The sequence below is a fragment of the Trichechus manatus genome, unplaced genomic scaffold (genome assembly GCF_000243295.1).
Source record: "Trichechus manatus latirostris isolate Lorelei unplaced genomic scaffold, TriManLat1.0 scaffold00054, whole genome shotgun sequence".
NCBI classification, from domain to species: domain Eukaryota; kingdom Metazoa; phylum Chordata; class Mammalia; order Sirenia; family Trichechidae; genus Trichechus; species Trichechus manatus.
The window spans coordinates 13,642,671-13,658,625 of record NW_004443990.1 but is presented as its reverse complement, the minus strand read 5'-3'; the positions used below and the strand labels follow the sequence as shown (position 1 = coordinate 13,658,625).

At 39.5% G+C, this 15,955-nt stretch overlaps 1 protein-coding gene across 1 annotated transcript in view; it reads left to right on the top strand.

Moving 5' to 3' along the window:
* Window positions 1-3,789: 3,789 nt before the first annotated feature.
* B4GALNT2 (beta-1,4-N-acetyl-galactosaminyltransferase 2 (SID blood group)) overlaps window positions 3,790-15,955 on the top strand; it is a 51,482-nt gene continuing 39,316 nt past the window's right edge. Inside the window, exons 1-3 of the mRNA XM_004378115.2 lie at window positions 3,790-3,831; window positions 3,991-4,068; window positions 4,343-4,551. Of these exons, the coding sequence (XP_004378172.1) occupies window positions 3,790-3,831; window positions 3,991-4,068; window positions 4,343-4,551 (329 nt within the window). The remainder of the gene's footprint in view (window positions 3,832-3,990; window positions 4,069-4,342; window positions 4,552-15,955) is intronic.

The following is a 15,955-nucleotide window of genomic DNA, read 5'->3' as shown; positions in this document are numbered from 1 at the left end:
CAAGGTTGAGAAGGGACAGTGTTGACATGTCATGGGGTTGTTAACCAATGTCATAAAACAATATGTGTACTGACTGTTTAATGAGAAACTATTTGTTCCATAAACCTTCATCTAAAGTACAATAAAAAAAATTTAAAAAAAAAAGTATATGCTCAATTTCCAAACCAATGGGAGTTTCTGGCCACTGGTGTGTGTGTATATGTGTGTGTGTGTATGTGTGTGTAATTCTAACTTTCTAACTGTACTACATCAGGTTTGGGGAATATGATCTGTAAGACACTGAATATTTGAAGATTTCTTTTGGTTATCTAGTGCTGCTATGACAGAAATAACACAAGTGAATGGCTTTAACAAAGAGAAATTTATTCTCTCTCACAGGCTAGAAGTCTGAAATCAGGGTGCCAGCTCCAGGGGAAATCTTTCTCTCCCTGTTGACTCTGGGGGAAGGTCCTTGTCATCAATCTTCCCCAGTTGAGGAGCTTCTCAGCACAGGGACTCCAGGTCCAAAGGACACGCTATTCTCCTGGCTCTTGTTTCTTGGTGGTATGAAGTCCCAGCGCTGAGAAGCTCCTCAACTGAGGAAGACTGATGACAAGAATCTTCCCTCAGAGACTGAATCACTGGGCTGAAGAATGTGAGGACCATGGTCTCAGGGAATATCTAGCTCAATTGGCATAATGTAGTTTATAAAGAAAATGTTCTACATTCTATTTTGGTGAGTAGCGTCTGGGGCCTGTGAGCAGCCATCTAAGATACTCCACTTGTCTCACCCCTTCAGGAGCAAGGGAGAATGAAGAAAACTTAAGACACAAGGGAAAGATTAATTCAAGGAACTAATAGACCACAACTACCACGGCCTCCACCAGACTGAGTCCAGCACAGCTAGATGGTGCGTGGCTACCACCACTGACTGCTCTGACAGGGATCACTATAGAGGATCCTGGATAGAGCTGGAGAAAAATGTAGAACAAAATCCTTCTTCTAAAAAAAAAATTTTTTTTTGATTGTACTTTGGGTGAAGGTTTACAGAACAAATAGATTCTCATTAAACAGTTGGTACACATATTGTTTTATGACATTGGTTAACAACCCCACAACATGTCAACCCTCTCCCTTCTCGACCTTGAGGACCTTTTTTTTTTTTTTGGTGAAAATATGCATAGCCAAAGATACACCATTTCAAAAATTTCTACATGTACAATTCAGTGACATCGATTATGTTCTTCCAGTTGTGCTGCTGTTGTGCTACTATTCTCACTTTAGGTGAAGGTTTACAGAACAAAATATTTTCTTATCGAACAGTACACATATTGCCCTATGACAATGGTTAACAACCTCACTACATGTCAACACTGTCCTTACTCAACCTTGGTTTCCCTCTCACCAGCTTTCCTGTCCCTTTCTGCCTTCTAGTCCTTGTCCCTGGACTGCTATGCCTCATTAGTCCCATTTTGCTTTATGGGGTTGTCTAATCCCCGGCTGAACAGTAAACCTCGGGAGTGAGGGGGCCATACTCTCGGGGTTTCTCCAGTCTCAGTCAGGCCAGTAAATCTGGTCTTTTTTTGTGTGTTAGAATTTTGTTCTACATCCTTCTCCATCTCTGTCAAGAACCCTCTGTTGTGATCCTGGTCAGAGCAGTCAGTGGTGGTAGCTGGGCACCATCTAGCTGTATTGGACTCAGTCTGGTGGAGGCCGTGGTAGCTGTGGTCTATTAATCCTTTGGACTAATCTTTTCCTTGTATCCTGTTCTCTTCATTCTCCCTTGCTCCCAAAGGGATGAGACCAGTGGAATATCTTAGATGGCTGCTCAGAGGCTTTTAAGACCCCAGACTCTACTCACCAAGACAGAATGTAGAACATTGTCTTTATAAACTGTGCTATGCCAGTTGAGCTAGACGTTCCCCGAGATGACATCCTTTTTGGTCTTTCTTTACTGTCTTTTTAATGACCTCTTGCTTTCTTTATGTATGACATCCTCAATGCCATTCCACAACTCGTCTGGTCTTCAGTCATTAGTGTTCAATGGGTCAAATTATTCTTGAGACGATCTCTAAATTCAGGTGGGATACATGCAAGGTCGTACTTTGACTTTTGTGGACTTGTTTTAATTTTCTTCAACTCCAACTTGAACTTCCATATGAGCAATTGGTCTGTTCTGCAGTCAGCCCCTGGTCTTTTTCTAATTGATGATATTGAGGTTTTCCATCATCTCTTTCCACAGATGTAGTCGATTTGATTCCTGTGTATTCCATCTGGTGAGGTCCACGTGTATAGTTGCCATTTATGTTGTTGAAAAAAGGTATTTGCGATGAAGAAGTCATTGGTCTTGCAAAATTCTATCATGCGATCTTCAGCATCGTTTCTATCACCAAGACCATGTTTTCCAACTACTGTTCCTTTTTTGTTTCCAACTTTCACATTCCAATCATCAGTAATTATCAATACATATTGATCGCATGTTTGATAAACTTTAGACTGCAGAAGTTGGTAAAAATCTTCAATTTCTTCATCTTTGGCATTAGTGGTTGGTGCATAAATTTGAATAACAGTTGTATTAACTGGTCTTCTTTGTAGGCGTATGGACATTACCCTATCACTGACAGTGCTGTACTTCAGGATAGATCTTGAAATGTTCTTTTTGATGATGAATGCAACGTCATTCCTCTTCAATTTGTCATTCCCAGCATAGTAGACCATATGATTTTCCGATTAAAAATGGCCAATACGAGTCCATTTCAGCTCATTAATGCATAGGATATCAATGTTTATGCATTCCATTTCACTTTTGACAATTTCCAATTTTCCTAGATTCATACTTCGTACAGTCCATGTTCCTATTACTAATGGATGCTTGCAGCTATTTCTTCTCATTTTGAGTTGTGCTACATCAGTAAGTGAATGTCCCAAAAGCTTGACTCCATCCATGTCATTAAGGTGGACTCTACTCTGAGGAGGTGCCTCTTCCCCAGTCATATTTTGAGTACCTTCTGACCTGAGGTGCTCATACTATATCACTATATTAGACAATGTTCTCCTGCTATTCATAAGATTTTCAGTGGCTAATTTTTTTTCAGAAGTAGACCGCCAGGTCCTTCTTCTTAGTATGTCTTAGTCTGGAAGCTCAGCTGAAACCTGTCCACCATGGGTCACTCTGCTGGTATCTGAATACCAGTGGCATAGCTCCCAGCATCACAGCAAAACGCAAGCCCCCACACTACAACAAACTGACAGATGTGTGGAGGATACTGTGAGCTTTAAAATCAGGAAAGGTGTGTGTCACTTTGTATCCCTGGGCAGGGTGCGCCTTGCGCCGGGAAAGGCAAGCTGCGGGCTCCAAGAGCGGTGCAAGGACTTGTCAAGGCAGCTTGGAGAGGCGACTGAGGAGAGAGCAGGGCAGCGCAGGTGACGCCGCAAGCTCCTAGGCGGGGTTGGGGAACCTGACGACGCTCCCTGACCAGCCTTTCCGTGACATTTTCCTTTCGGAAGTTTGGGAAAAGGCTGCATCTCCGCGGTCCCCAGCTTGGTCCCCTGGCCCTCCGCCTAGAGTGCCGACTGTCAACTCGGACCACCAGCGCGGCGGCCGGAGTCTGACCGGGCTTCGGGGACGAGGGAGGCGTCTTGAAATTTCAGGGTCGGAGGCTGAGTCGCAGTAACCCAGACTTGGTCCCACCCAGCTCCACCCCTTACTAGATGACCTTTGGTTGCCTGTTTCCTGTCTGATAAGTGGGACCAATAAGCGTAGTCACCTCTTGAGGCTGTTGTGACCAAAAAAAAAAAAAAAAAGATACAATGCACATAAAACGTTTAGCGTTCCCTACCTTTAAGCACTTGGTAAGCAGGGGCCGTGACCATCGCTGTGATCACCTTCTTGAGTACTCCTGGGCGTGGGCCGGCATAGGGACTGGGTGGCGACGACCGGACGGGCGCCCTCACGGCTTCCTCCACCTTCCCAGCTCCCCGCTAATTGGCCCTGGACGGTGCCAGGGCTAGACAGAACGCGGGGTCGCTGTTCGCCTCGACGAGCTCTGGCCTTCCGAGGGCTGCGGCGGTACGGATGACATCGTGCGGGTGAGTGTGCCCCGCTCAGAGAAAGATGGAGGGTAAACCTTTGCCAGCCGAGCCCGCCTTCGGGCCTTTTTCGGGTCTACGGAGGGGGCAGGGGCAGAGACCGCAGACGCCTGGGCCGAGGGGAGGGGGCAGGTCGTCTCTAAATTAAGTCCAACCTGTCCCCCGCATTAGTGGGGGCGGCGGAAGGGAGACGGCGCCTGGGGACGGAGTTTGGAGCTCTCTGCTCGTTCCGGAACTGTGCGCCCCCAGGAATACCGGTTTTTCGGTTGAACAGTTTGACGCGGGATTGCCTCGCGTGGCCTGGGTTGCGAAGTGTGGACGCTCGGAGCGTGGGATTCGGCCTTCCAGGCTCGGGGCTTGGAACCCGGTGGCTCTGGCCAAGGTGCCTTTTTCCTGCGCCCGGGATAGACCGCAGTCAGGCGAGCGCGGCCGGGCGCCTCGGGGATCTGGGCATCAGGGCGCGGGCTCCGCGGGCTCCGGACGGTGGAATTGAGGCTTCATCTCTTGCTGAGCTTCAGAAAACCGCCGGGCAGAGTCGGGGATTCCGGTAAGTGGGTGTTCAGGTCCAGACACACGGTCTCAGGGGAGAGTGAAAATTTCGCGTGGCCCCGCGCGTTAAAGAGCCTCAAAGAAAAAACATAACATGTAAAAAATAGGCTTGTGGGTCTAAGTTAATGCTTTACCAATGACGACGAAAGATCAGAAATATATTTTGTGATCTTTTATCCCCAAAGTGTTTTTTCTTTGTATTCGTCAAAATTCTAGGGTAATGATCAAACATTGACAAGAAATCATTGCAGGAAGATGCAAAAACCTGTTGGTGAGATGACATTTTCCAGGCATTAAAATGAGGCGCAGGTTGTACAGAGGATGCGGAGGAGTGTGGGAAAGAAAGGCGGTTCTTGAGACCGTTGGATGTCCCAGCTAAGGCTTTCATTCCAGCCTTCTCTTTCCCATCTGTTCCTCCACCCAACATTCTTTAAGGGGTGACTGGGGAGGAGGAAACTGGAGGTCCTGGCATCTAAAATGGTGCCAGTTTAAAGCTGGCAAGTCTCAGGCAAGCTTGACTTTTCCCTCACTATGAGCAGCTGGGAATCATGCACAAAGGGTTTGTGGTTTTTGTTGGTCCCTCAGTGGCGCAAAACAGTTAAGTGCCTGGCTACCATCAGAACCCACCCGAAGGAGCCTCAGAAGACAGGCCTGGGATCTGCTTCGGACAGGTCACAGCCTTGAAGACCCTGTGGAGCAGTTCTACTCTGAAACACATGGGGTCATCTTGAGTGGGGACTGACTCGAGGGCAACTAACAACAACAGCTATCTTTATATCTCTACCAGATCTTAAGGTTGCTGGTCTGTGTGACCACCATTCCTGATTTCCTCTAAGATAAATAGTTCACCCCAACACTCCCTATCAACCCAGGAAATGATCGTCATGGTGGCATGCACTAAACTCAATACATGTTAGTTGGTTAAATTCGTTTGACTTCATACACTACAAAGCACTTCTTATGCATAGGCCCTGTTCTAGATTGTATCCCTAGTCCTCACAGCACCTTTGAGGAATGTATTCTTATTATCTGCACCCTACGGTGGTGGAAACTGAGAAAAGACATTGCCCAAGGACAATATTGAAAGGAGCACATTGGAACTCATCTCCATCTGAGGCTAAAGCCTATGCTTTTTGATTTTTTGGGACATTTTATTCATAATATTTCGTTCAACAAATGTTTGGTAATCCTACTATGTGCCATGCATTGTACTGTTTCTGTTGTTAGGTGCCGTCAACTCAGTTCTAACTCATAGCGACCCTAGGTACAACCAACAGACCGGAAACACTGCCGGTCCTGCGCCATCCTCACGATCCTTGTTATGCTTGAGCCCATTATTGCTGCCACTGTGTCAATCCATCTCATCGAAGGTCTTCTTCTTTTTCACTGACCCTGTACTTTACCAAGTATGATGTCCTTCTCCAGGGACTGATCCCTCCTGATAACATGTCCAAAGTATATGAGACATAGTCTCGTCATCCTTGCTTCTAAGGAGCATTCTGGTTGTACTTCTTCCAAGACAGATTTGTTTGTCCTTTTGGCAGTCCATAGTATATTCAATATTCTTCACCAACACAATTCAAAGGTGTCAATTCTTCTTCTGTCTTCCTTATTCATCATCCAGCTTTCGCCTGCATATGAAGTGGTTGAAAATACCATGGCTTGGGTCAGGCGCACCTTAGTCTTCAAGGTGACATCTTTGCCTTTTAACACTTTAAAGAGGTCTTTTGCAGAAAAATTTGCCCAAGGCAATGCGTCTTTTGATTTCTTGACTCCTGCTTCCATGGGTATTGATTGTGGATCCAAGTACAACGAAATCCTCAGCAACTTCAGTCTTTTCTCCGCATTGTACTGGGTCCTGGGAATCAACCTTCCTGGCTTCCTGGAGCAGTGGCAACCCTATAGCATGACATTTCAGCAGATTATTTTTAAAATATGGCTCCTCTATAGGACCGAATTATTTTCAGTAATAACCATCAGTAACAAATTATTACTCTCTTGCTTCTTTCTTTAGTTTAAAAACAATTAACAATTGAAAATAAATTATAGTTTAAAGGTATTCAAATTCAGAAAAACATTTTATGTATGAATTAAAATTCACACTTACCAAGCAAAAATATTACACCTGGCAGTTGCATTGTCTTAAATTTTAAAATTAAAAACTCAACAAATTAACACCTCAAAATGGTTCACACAAATGATAGAATTGAGGTATCTCAAGTTTGGTTTCTTCATCTTTAAAATCACTGTGCTGTTGGTATTTATTTCAAATCGATTGCATAAATGGAGAAATATGTAATACCACAAGGGTTGGAGACACAAACCTCACTCTGTAAGCAATCTTGAATAATTTTGAATGTTACCAATTTACTCTGGACACAAATTTACTTTTGAAAAGAGCCCATGTAACTGAGTCAGGTGTGTGTTAGGAGCCAACTGTGTATAACTGAGTTCTTCAAATTAACTTCCGTATAGAATACAATTTTTACTAACAGATACATAATAAAAATGTGCTAATTTGAGGCCCACAAATACTATTAAAACTTAACAGTAACCACAGTAATTGATTAGAATTTTCATCAGTGAATGGATTTTAGCCTCTCAGATTACAATCTCCCACCTAGTTCAAAGGCTGACTGTTCTACTTGTCTCTGACCACAAGGAAACTGAACTAGGAAAAAAGGAATAATAAGCAGAAATGCATCAGATGAGAAAACAGGTGGTATCTCTTTCATTTTAGTAGGATTTAGTGGGTGGAGGAGGGGGAGAGTGTTGGTTGAAGTCAAATTCTACTGGTGAAAAACACTTCCAGAAAAATGACCCAAATTCTTCACTTTGACAATTAACGAACTAGAGACTTTTGACAGGGCTAAAGGACTCCTCTTGTGAATGATGACACAGGGGCTTGTAGCATTTACACCTTTTGGAGAAAATTTTCAACCACATGATTTTCTTGTGATCCCTTAGCTGAAATCAGCTGTGTAAACTAATAGTTTTGCTTCTGAGAAAAGCCAAGGAGAGGGAAGTGGGGAATGTGGGAGAAGGAGACCCAGATCAGGCTGAACGGGTAAAAAGTAAATTGCCATTGTCTACAGGTATGTCTTTGTGGTTAGGCTTGGACTAAAGTGGCTTTGAGAAGGGGTGGAGTCTGTGTTACTTTATGGCCTCAAGCCCAACACAACTAGTTGCTTTATTAAAGACTCCTTGATGAGTGATTATTAGGAAGAGAAAGAGTGCTGTGGATTCAATTTTGTCCCCCAAAATATGTGTTGTAAATCCTAACCTCTATCCCTGTGGTTATAATCCCATTTGGGATTGGGTTGTCTTTGTTATGTTAATGAGACAGGATTAATGTAGGGTGTGTCTTGAGTCAATCTCTTACAAAACATAAAAGGAGGAGTTTAAGGAAGCAGATATGGGGGAAGAGAGATGCCAAGCTACATGAAGTTCACCAGGAGCAGAAGCTCAAAAGAGACAAGAACTTTCTTACAGAGTTGACAGACAGAGAAAGCCTTCCCCTGGAGCCAGCACCCTGAATTCGGATTTCTAGCCTCTTAAACTGTGAGCAAATAAATTTCTGTTTGTTAAAGCCACCCACTTGTGGTATTTCTGTTATAGTCTCACTAGGTAACTAAGACAAAGAGGATCTTTTATTTTAAAATTTTACTATTAAAAACATGATATACCACCAACATTAAGAGAACATTTTGATTAAAAAAAAAAAAGACCTGCATAATCCCATTCATAATACCATGGTTAACACTTTTGCAAATCTCCTTCTTAGTCCTAGTCCATTTCATGCATATTTTTGTATAGAGGCAATAATTATACTATACAAGCCATTTAGCATTTTGATGTTTTCACTTGAGTTTGTAGCAAGAATTTTTCCTCCATCATTATAATTTATTATTTAATATTTTATTATTAAAGATCAAAGACTATACAGCCTTCAGTATGGATTACACCTCAACATAAAGAAAAAAATCCTCACAACTGGACTAATAAGCAACATCATGATAAACAGGGAAAATAATTGAAGTTGTCAAGGATCTCATTTTACTTGAATCCACAATCAACACCCCTGGAAGCAGCAGTTGAAAAATCAAATGACACATCCCATTGGGCAAATTTGCTGCAAAAGACCTTTTTAAAGCGTTGAAAAGCAAAGATATTACTTTGAGGACTAAAGTACACCTGACCCAAGCCATGGTATTTTCAGTCACCTTATATGAGTGCAAAAGCTGGGCAGTGAATAAGGAAGACTGAAGAAGAATTAATTCATTTGAATTATGGTGTTGACGAAGAATATTGAATATACCACGGACTGCCAAAAGAATGAACAAGTCCGTCTTGGAAGAAGTACCGCCAGAATACCCATCGGAAGCAAGGATGGTGAGACTTGATCTCACATACTTTGGACACGTTATCAGGAGGGACCAGTCCCTGAAGAAGAACATCATGCTTGGCAAGGTAGAGGGTCAGTGAAAAAGAAGAAGTGCCTCAATGAGATGGATTGGCTACAACAATGGGCTCAAACATAGCAACGATTGTGAGGATGGCACAGGACCTTGCAGTGTTTTGTTCTGTTGTACATAGTGTCTCTACGAGTCAGAACTGACTCGATGGCACCTAACAACAACAGTATTTTATTTGTTTTTGGTGGCAATATACACAACCAAACATGCATCCATTCCCAATGTCTGCATGAATACTTCAATAACATTGGTTACATACTTCACATGGTGTCACCATTCTCACTATTTCTACGCCTATTATTTCATTACCATTAATTAGGCTCTCTACCCCTTAAAGTTCTCATCTGTGCTTTAGATTAATTGTTGTCAAATTAAGCTCATATAGATAATCCTGTATAAGAATGTTATGTTCAAGGAAAACATTTTTTATTAATTGGGCTAAATTGTTTAGTTTAAGGATGACTTCATGGGAAAGTTTTTTTTTTTTAATATATGATTTATTTTATTTTTGTTGTTGAGAATATACACAGCAGAATATTCACAAATTCAACAATTTATACATTTATACAATTCAGTGACATTGATTACATTCTTTGAGTTGGGCAAACATTCTTACCCTCCTTTTCTGAGTTATTCCTCCCTCATTAACATAAACTCACTGCCCCCTAAGTCTCCTATCTAATTTTTCGAGCTGCTGTTATCAATTAGATTCCATATAGATCTCAAAAGAGCACAATGCTCAAGGGAGACATTTTTTATTAGTTAAGCTAAATTATTGTTTGGTTTTAAGAAGACTTCAGGTGATATTTTTGATTTAAGGTGATATAGAGACCCTAAAATTACATGAGGTCTTGACCAGAGTAAGAGAAGCTAAAGCAGGGTTCAGGCCTAGAATCCATTTTATGTGAGAATTTGTTTAAGGTTATAGGTAATGCTAGAGTCCATTTTGTGTGAGTGTTTGTTGAAAGTTATAGTTAATCATTATGAAAAGTTCCAGGAAGAAATGAAAGTACAAGCTGAAGCTCATTGTTTCCCCTACCTAGGGGAGGAGTGTTCCATGAAGCGTACTTTATCTTAACCAACAAACTGGCTACACTATGGGAAAGTTATGCTGTCACAAAGGAGTGTGTCGCAATTTCCTCGTGACTGACCTGAGAACCTGTTGCAAGTCACTAAGCCAAGAGCAATTGTTGCCAGGTCATTCCCAAGGAAACCTCCTCATAGTAATTAAATGGTACCTAGCCAACAGAGACTCTTTAAATCAATTATGTATTCCTATTTGTTATGTTTCCCCACCTTTGACAGTGATATATTAATGAATAAACAATCAGAATTTTTTAAACTTCACTTCCTTCTGTAACAGTATATTAGAGACTTCCTGATTGTGTTTCAGTGTATTCTGCTACTCTCTTGTGCTCGGTGCACACTGGCAGGTCCATCATTCGAATGATTGTCTTTGTCTTGCCTTAATAAAAATCTCTTTTGATTAAATTTGAGTTTGGGGTCTATTTTTCCTATGATATTTTGGTGGGAGTAGCAGAATCCAAAGCCATCTTTCTTTGGCGGGACACTCGAGGGGGGGACCAGCACAGATGCCATTGACAGGGCCCCTTGTGTCCTACTGGTTCCACAGACCCCAGCAACCCCACAGAGGTAAGCACTTTTGGATTTGAATCTCATAATTTACAGTGCAGTTTTCCAAGATCTTTTAATAAGCATTTTGTTGTGTTTTTCTGTTTGGATTCTCTCAGACATCTTAATCAGCTTTTACTTGTTTGTGTTGTTTAAATTTGAACATCTCAGTCAGTACAGAGGTAAATGTATTTTCAAAGAGTATCTCTTTGTAGTTTGGGAAAAGCTGAAAGTAATTCTCTGTTTGGGTGGGTTGCCGCTGAGATTGCTCAAAGGTGAAGTTTGAGTGCCATCTAGTGATGCTTGGTTGTAGCTGCAGATTTCTGAATTCTGAGTTGCACATACTGAAGCTCTGGTAAGACAGAGAAATGCTGCTTATGGGCCACATTAAAATGACATGTACTTGCCAGAGATAGAGGTTCAGACCAGTGGCTGGTCTGGGAAATTTTTGAGCTCAGTAAAAATTAACTTTTTTGCACAGTGGATTGGAAAACAGGAGGCTCTAAATAATCAGCAAAGTTAAGTTTTCAGGCACCTAGTTAAAAATGTCTCAGCTTCTTTGCTTACCATTTCTCCCCCCCCCCACCTGTCTCTACTTGAAACTAAAAACACTCTTAATTCTGAACTTCCAGCATTAATAAAAAAAAAATCAGATTTACTGAAAAATCACTCCTACTGCTGAGACTAACAGGTTGGCTTATGAACTATCTCAAACTATAGAAACTAAAAAGGCAAGTAAATTAATGACTTTGTAACCACAGTGACTACAAACTCAGCCAAGTGAGAAATTACACACTGGCTGGAAAGATACCCAGATACCCAAGCCAGTCTTGCTTTAGAACAAGATGGATGAAGAAATACTTTAAAAAGTCTGGAAAAAGGGAAAAGATATATGCTTATAAAGCCAAGAGAAGTAAAAGTTTAAATAGAAACAGCAGGTTAAAAGAATCTCTAAAAAGAATTTATCCTTGGAGCCAGGCACAACAGGTATACATTTACTAAATCCTCAGAAATTTATCCAAAATTTTATAAAAATGTAATGATTTCCTATTTCTAGATGGTAATAGCTGTTGCTGTTGAGTCGATTCTGACTCACAGTGACCTTGTAGGACAGAGTAGAACTGCCCCATAGGGTTTCCACGCATGGCTGGTGGATTCAAACTACTGACTTTTGGTTAGCAACCTGAGCTCTTAACCTCTGTGCCACTGGGGCTCCTAGATGGTGTTAGACTGTTTAAATAAAACTTACATCAACTGTAAGCTAAACTCCTTTTAGATGCCACCTCTATAGCTTTTTCAAGAAAAATTAATTGGGCAAAAGTTCAAAACTGCAAACAAAAGGACAAAAGAAACAGTTTCATCTTCCTATAATTCAAAATTTACATTTACCCTTTTATTTAGGAAGAGATAAATAATTCTCTTATTAGAAAAATACTGGTAAAGGATTTTTTTAAAACCTACCAACTATGTAATTTCTCATTGTTCTGAGTGCCATGAAAAAGAGATAAATAAAGCAAAAATAATTTTTACCAAACTAATGAAAAAGACAATAAAGTTGCTGTCATGGATTCAATTGTGTCCCCAAAAAATATGTGTCAACTTGGTTAGGCCATAATTCCCAGTACTGTGTGATTGTCTACCATTTTGTCATCTGAAGTGATTTTCCTATGTGTTATGAATCCTACCTCTATGATGTTAATGAGGCAAGATTAGAAGCAGTTATATTAATGAGGCAGGACTCCATCTATACTATTAAGTTATGTCTTAAGTCAATCTCTTTTGAGATATAAATGAGAGAAGTGAGCAGAGAGATGGGGGAATTCATACTACCAAGAAACAAGGACCAGGAGAATAGTGCATCCTTTGGACCTGGGGTCCCTGCCCTGAGACGCTCTTTGACTGGGGAAGACTGATGATGAGGACTTTCCCCCAGAGCTGACAAAGAGAGAAAGCCTTCCCCTGGAGCTGACAACTTGAATTCGGACTTCTAGCCTCCTAGACTGTGAAAGAATAAATTTATCTTTGTTAAAGCCATCCACTTGTGGTATTTCTGTTATAGCAGCACTAGATAACTAAGATGACTGTCTCAAAATTTATTGTTATTCTTATAAATGACTATAATAGAGACTATCCTAATTTATTTATGAGTAATTATAACCTTACTGAAACAACTCCAGATAGCCTTAAGAAACATCAGCAAATAGCTCAAATTAATAAGTAAAAAGATTAGGAAAAGGAGGGCTGTTATCAAGACCCTGATACAAAATTATAAACACAGTCAAATAGCAAATTTAGTTTTACCCAAATATTAACATGTTCTCCTGATTTGATCTAGTGATAATTTGTAGATTTTCCTGTTAAGTTGAGACATTTCCCTGCCACAATGCTACTATTGTTTTTGTAGCCAAGAAATTCCTTAAAAATATTATTCCTACTTAAGTAGCTCATTTTTGTAAACATATTCTACATTTTTTATTGGAGTTCTGAGCTGGCCAAATTCGGTTATCTGTTTATGTGTTTTGTCTTTTGTACTTTCATTTTTCAGTTTGCTCTCTATATGTTTTAACACATTCAAATTCTCAGGGGGAGGTGACTCTTATTTTTTTTTTTTTGCTAGCATGTGCAGGTTAATACTTCTTGCAAATATGCCTATTTTAATTAGTTTGTCTGTTTATTTGTTTATGAATAATTTAAAACTAGTTAAACAAAATGCTAGAAGCTGTTTTCTGTTAAATTGGGTCAATCTTACCAAAAAATTGCTGTATACATTTTGAGAAACTTTGAGATAAATCTATTTTAAAAGTGCACTAAAAAAAGTTAAATTGTTTATTTTGATTGATATAACAAGGTCTTAAAAAGAAACAAATTATTCTAAATTATTTTTGCTATGAAGCACACAAAAAACAGAATTAAGAAAATATAATTTCTTACCTCCAGATGATATTATTAAATTAAATTATAATATTTCCTTAAAGAACTTGCTATAATTGGTTTAATAATAAATGTTTGTATAAGTTTAATAGTACAAATATTTCCAGGAATTAATAAAGGTGAATTTGTTCTAATAAAGATTTTTATGTTTTGCAATATCTCAATCTTAAAAGCAAAACCTTCCTAGTAATTTTAGCTAAGTATTATATGAAATATGTTTTATTTAGGGAAAAAAGAATAATTTTATTAATTCCAGAATAAGAAGAAAGTTAAACTGCTTACAGTAACTATATTTTGTAATATATAAGGTAACTTACTAATATTAGACTAAGTTAATGGATAGTGATTATAATTCAAGTTTATAGACTCTTACTTGTATGCCACAAAAAAAGGATATATATATATATATATACATATGTATTTGTGTACATTTACATGAATATATATATACATATTGTAAAGATGGCTTGGGGGCAGTGTCTGACCTCCTGCAACCTCACAAGGGGGAAGGAGAACCAAGATCAACAGCACAATACTAACTCCCATGAGGTGGAAGCCAGACAAGCCTCCTCTCTCTGCCACCTTTACTAATTCTGGCACCAACCATCCCTCGCACAGCACTCTTTACTTCTCTGCTGGGTTCGATAATTCATTGCAATGGCCACACAGAACTCACAGACCATATTCACAATTAGAAGATTTATTTAGGAAGTACCAGCTCCTCAGTAATCTATAATAAACTTCTGACAACTTTGAAAGTAGAAAGCCACAAAAGATTTGTTTCTGTTTTATGGACAACAAGTACATGATATTATGTTATAATTTTATTAATTCAGTTGCTAACTTGGTTACTACTTTGTATTTTAAAACTAGCATCATCAAAGCCAGTGGTTTCAACTAATGAATTCACACCACTTACCCATAAAGTTTTTTATTACCTTTCAAATGTTTAGCTTAATATATTCTTGATATAACCTGACTATACGGTACCATGTGTCAAGATTGTTGTGTGTTCTATCTGAAGCTATTTGGAAATGAGAATAATCATTAAGTTTAAAGATATTTTTATCTGAAGTTTTTATTTGATTTATTTGGCTTTGCATTACTTTTGTAATTAATGCCCATTAAGTCTTTTCATGTTTAAGAATTATTATTATAAGTTACCACCAAGTGTCTGTCAGTTTGTCGTACTGTGGTGGTTTGCATGTTGCTGTGATACTGAAGGCTTTGCCACTGGTATTTCAAATACCAGCAAGGTCACCCTTTGTGGACAGGTTTCAGCGGAGCTTCCAGACTAAGAGAGACTAGGAAGAGGGACCTGCCAGCCTACTTCTGAAAAAATTGGCCAGTGAAAACCTTATGAATAGCAGCAGAACACTGGTATAGTGCTGGAAGATGAGCCATTCAGGTTGGAAGGCACTAGAAATATGACTGGGAAGAGCTGCCTCCTCAAAGTAGAGTCAACCTTAATGATGTGGATGAAGTCAAGCTTTCAGGACCTTCATTTGCTGATGTGGCACGACTCAAAATGAGAAGAAACTGCTGCAAACATCTATTAATAGTAGGAATATGGAATGTTTGAAGCATAAATCTAGGAAAATTGGAAGTTGTCAAAAATGAAACGGAATGCATAAACATCAATATCCTAGGTATTAGTGAGCTGAAATGGACTGGTATTGGCCATTTTGAATTGGAAAATTATATGGTCTGCTATGAAGAGGAATGATGTTCTGTTCATCATCAAAAAGACCATTTTAATATCTATCCTGAAGTACAACATTGTCAGTGATAAGATAATATCCATATGCCTACAAAGAAGACCAATTAATATGACTATTATTCAAATTTATGAACCAATCACTAAGGCCAAAGATGAAGAAATTGAAGATTTGACAAGGATGCCCTTCATCACCACTCCTATTTAACATTGTACTGAAAGTCCTAGCTAGAACAATAAGGCAAGAAAAAAAAATTAAGGGCATCCAAATTGGTAATGAAGAAGTAAAACTATCCCTATTTGCAGGTGATATGATACTATATATAAAAAACCCAAAAGACTGCATGAGAAAACTACTGGAATTAATAGGAAGATTCAGCAGAGTAACAGGATACAAGACAAACATACAAAAATCAGTTGGATTCCTATACACCAATAAAGAAAACGACGAAAAAGAAATCAGGAAAACAATATCATTTTTAATAGCCCCTAAAAAACTAAAATACTTAGGAATAAATCTAACCAGGGATGTAAAAGACCTATACAAAGAAAACTACAAAACACTACTGCAAGAAACCCAAAG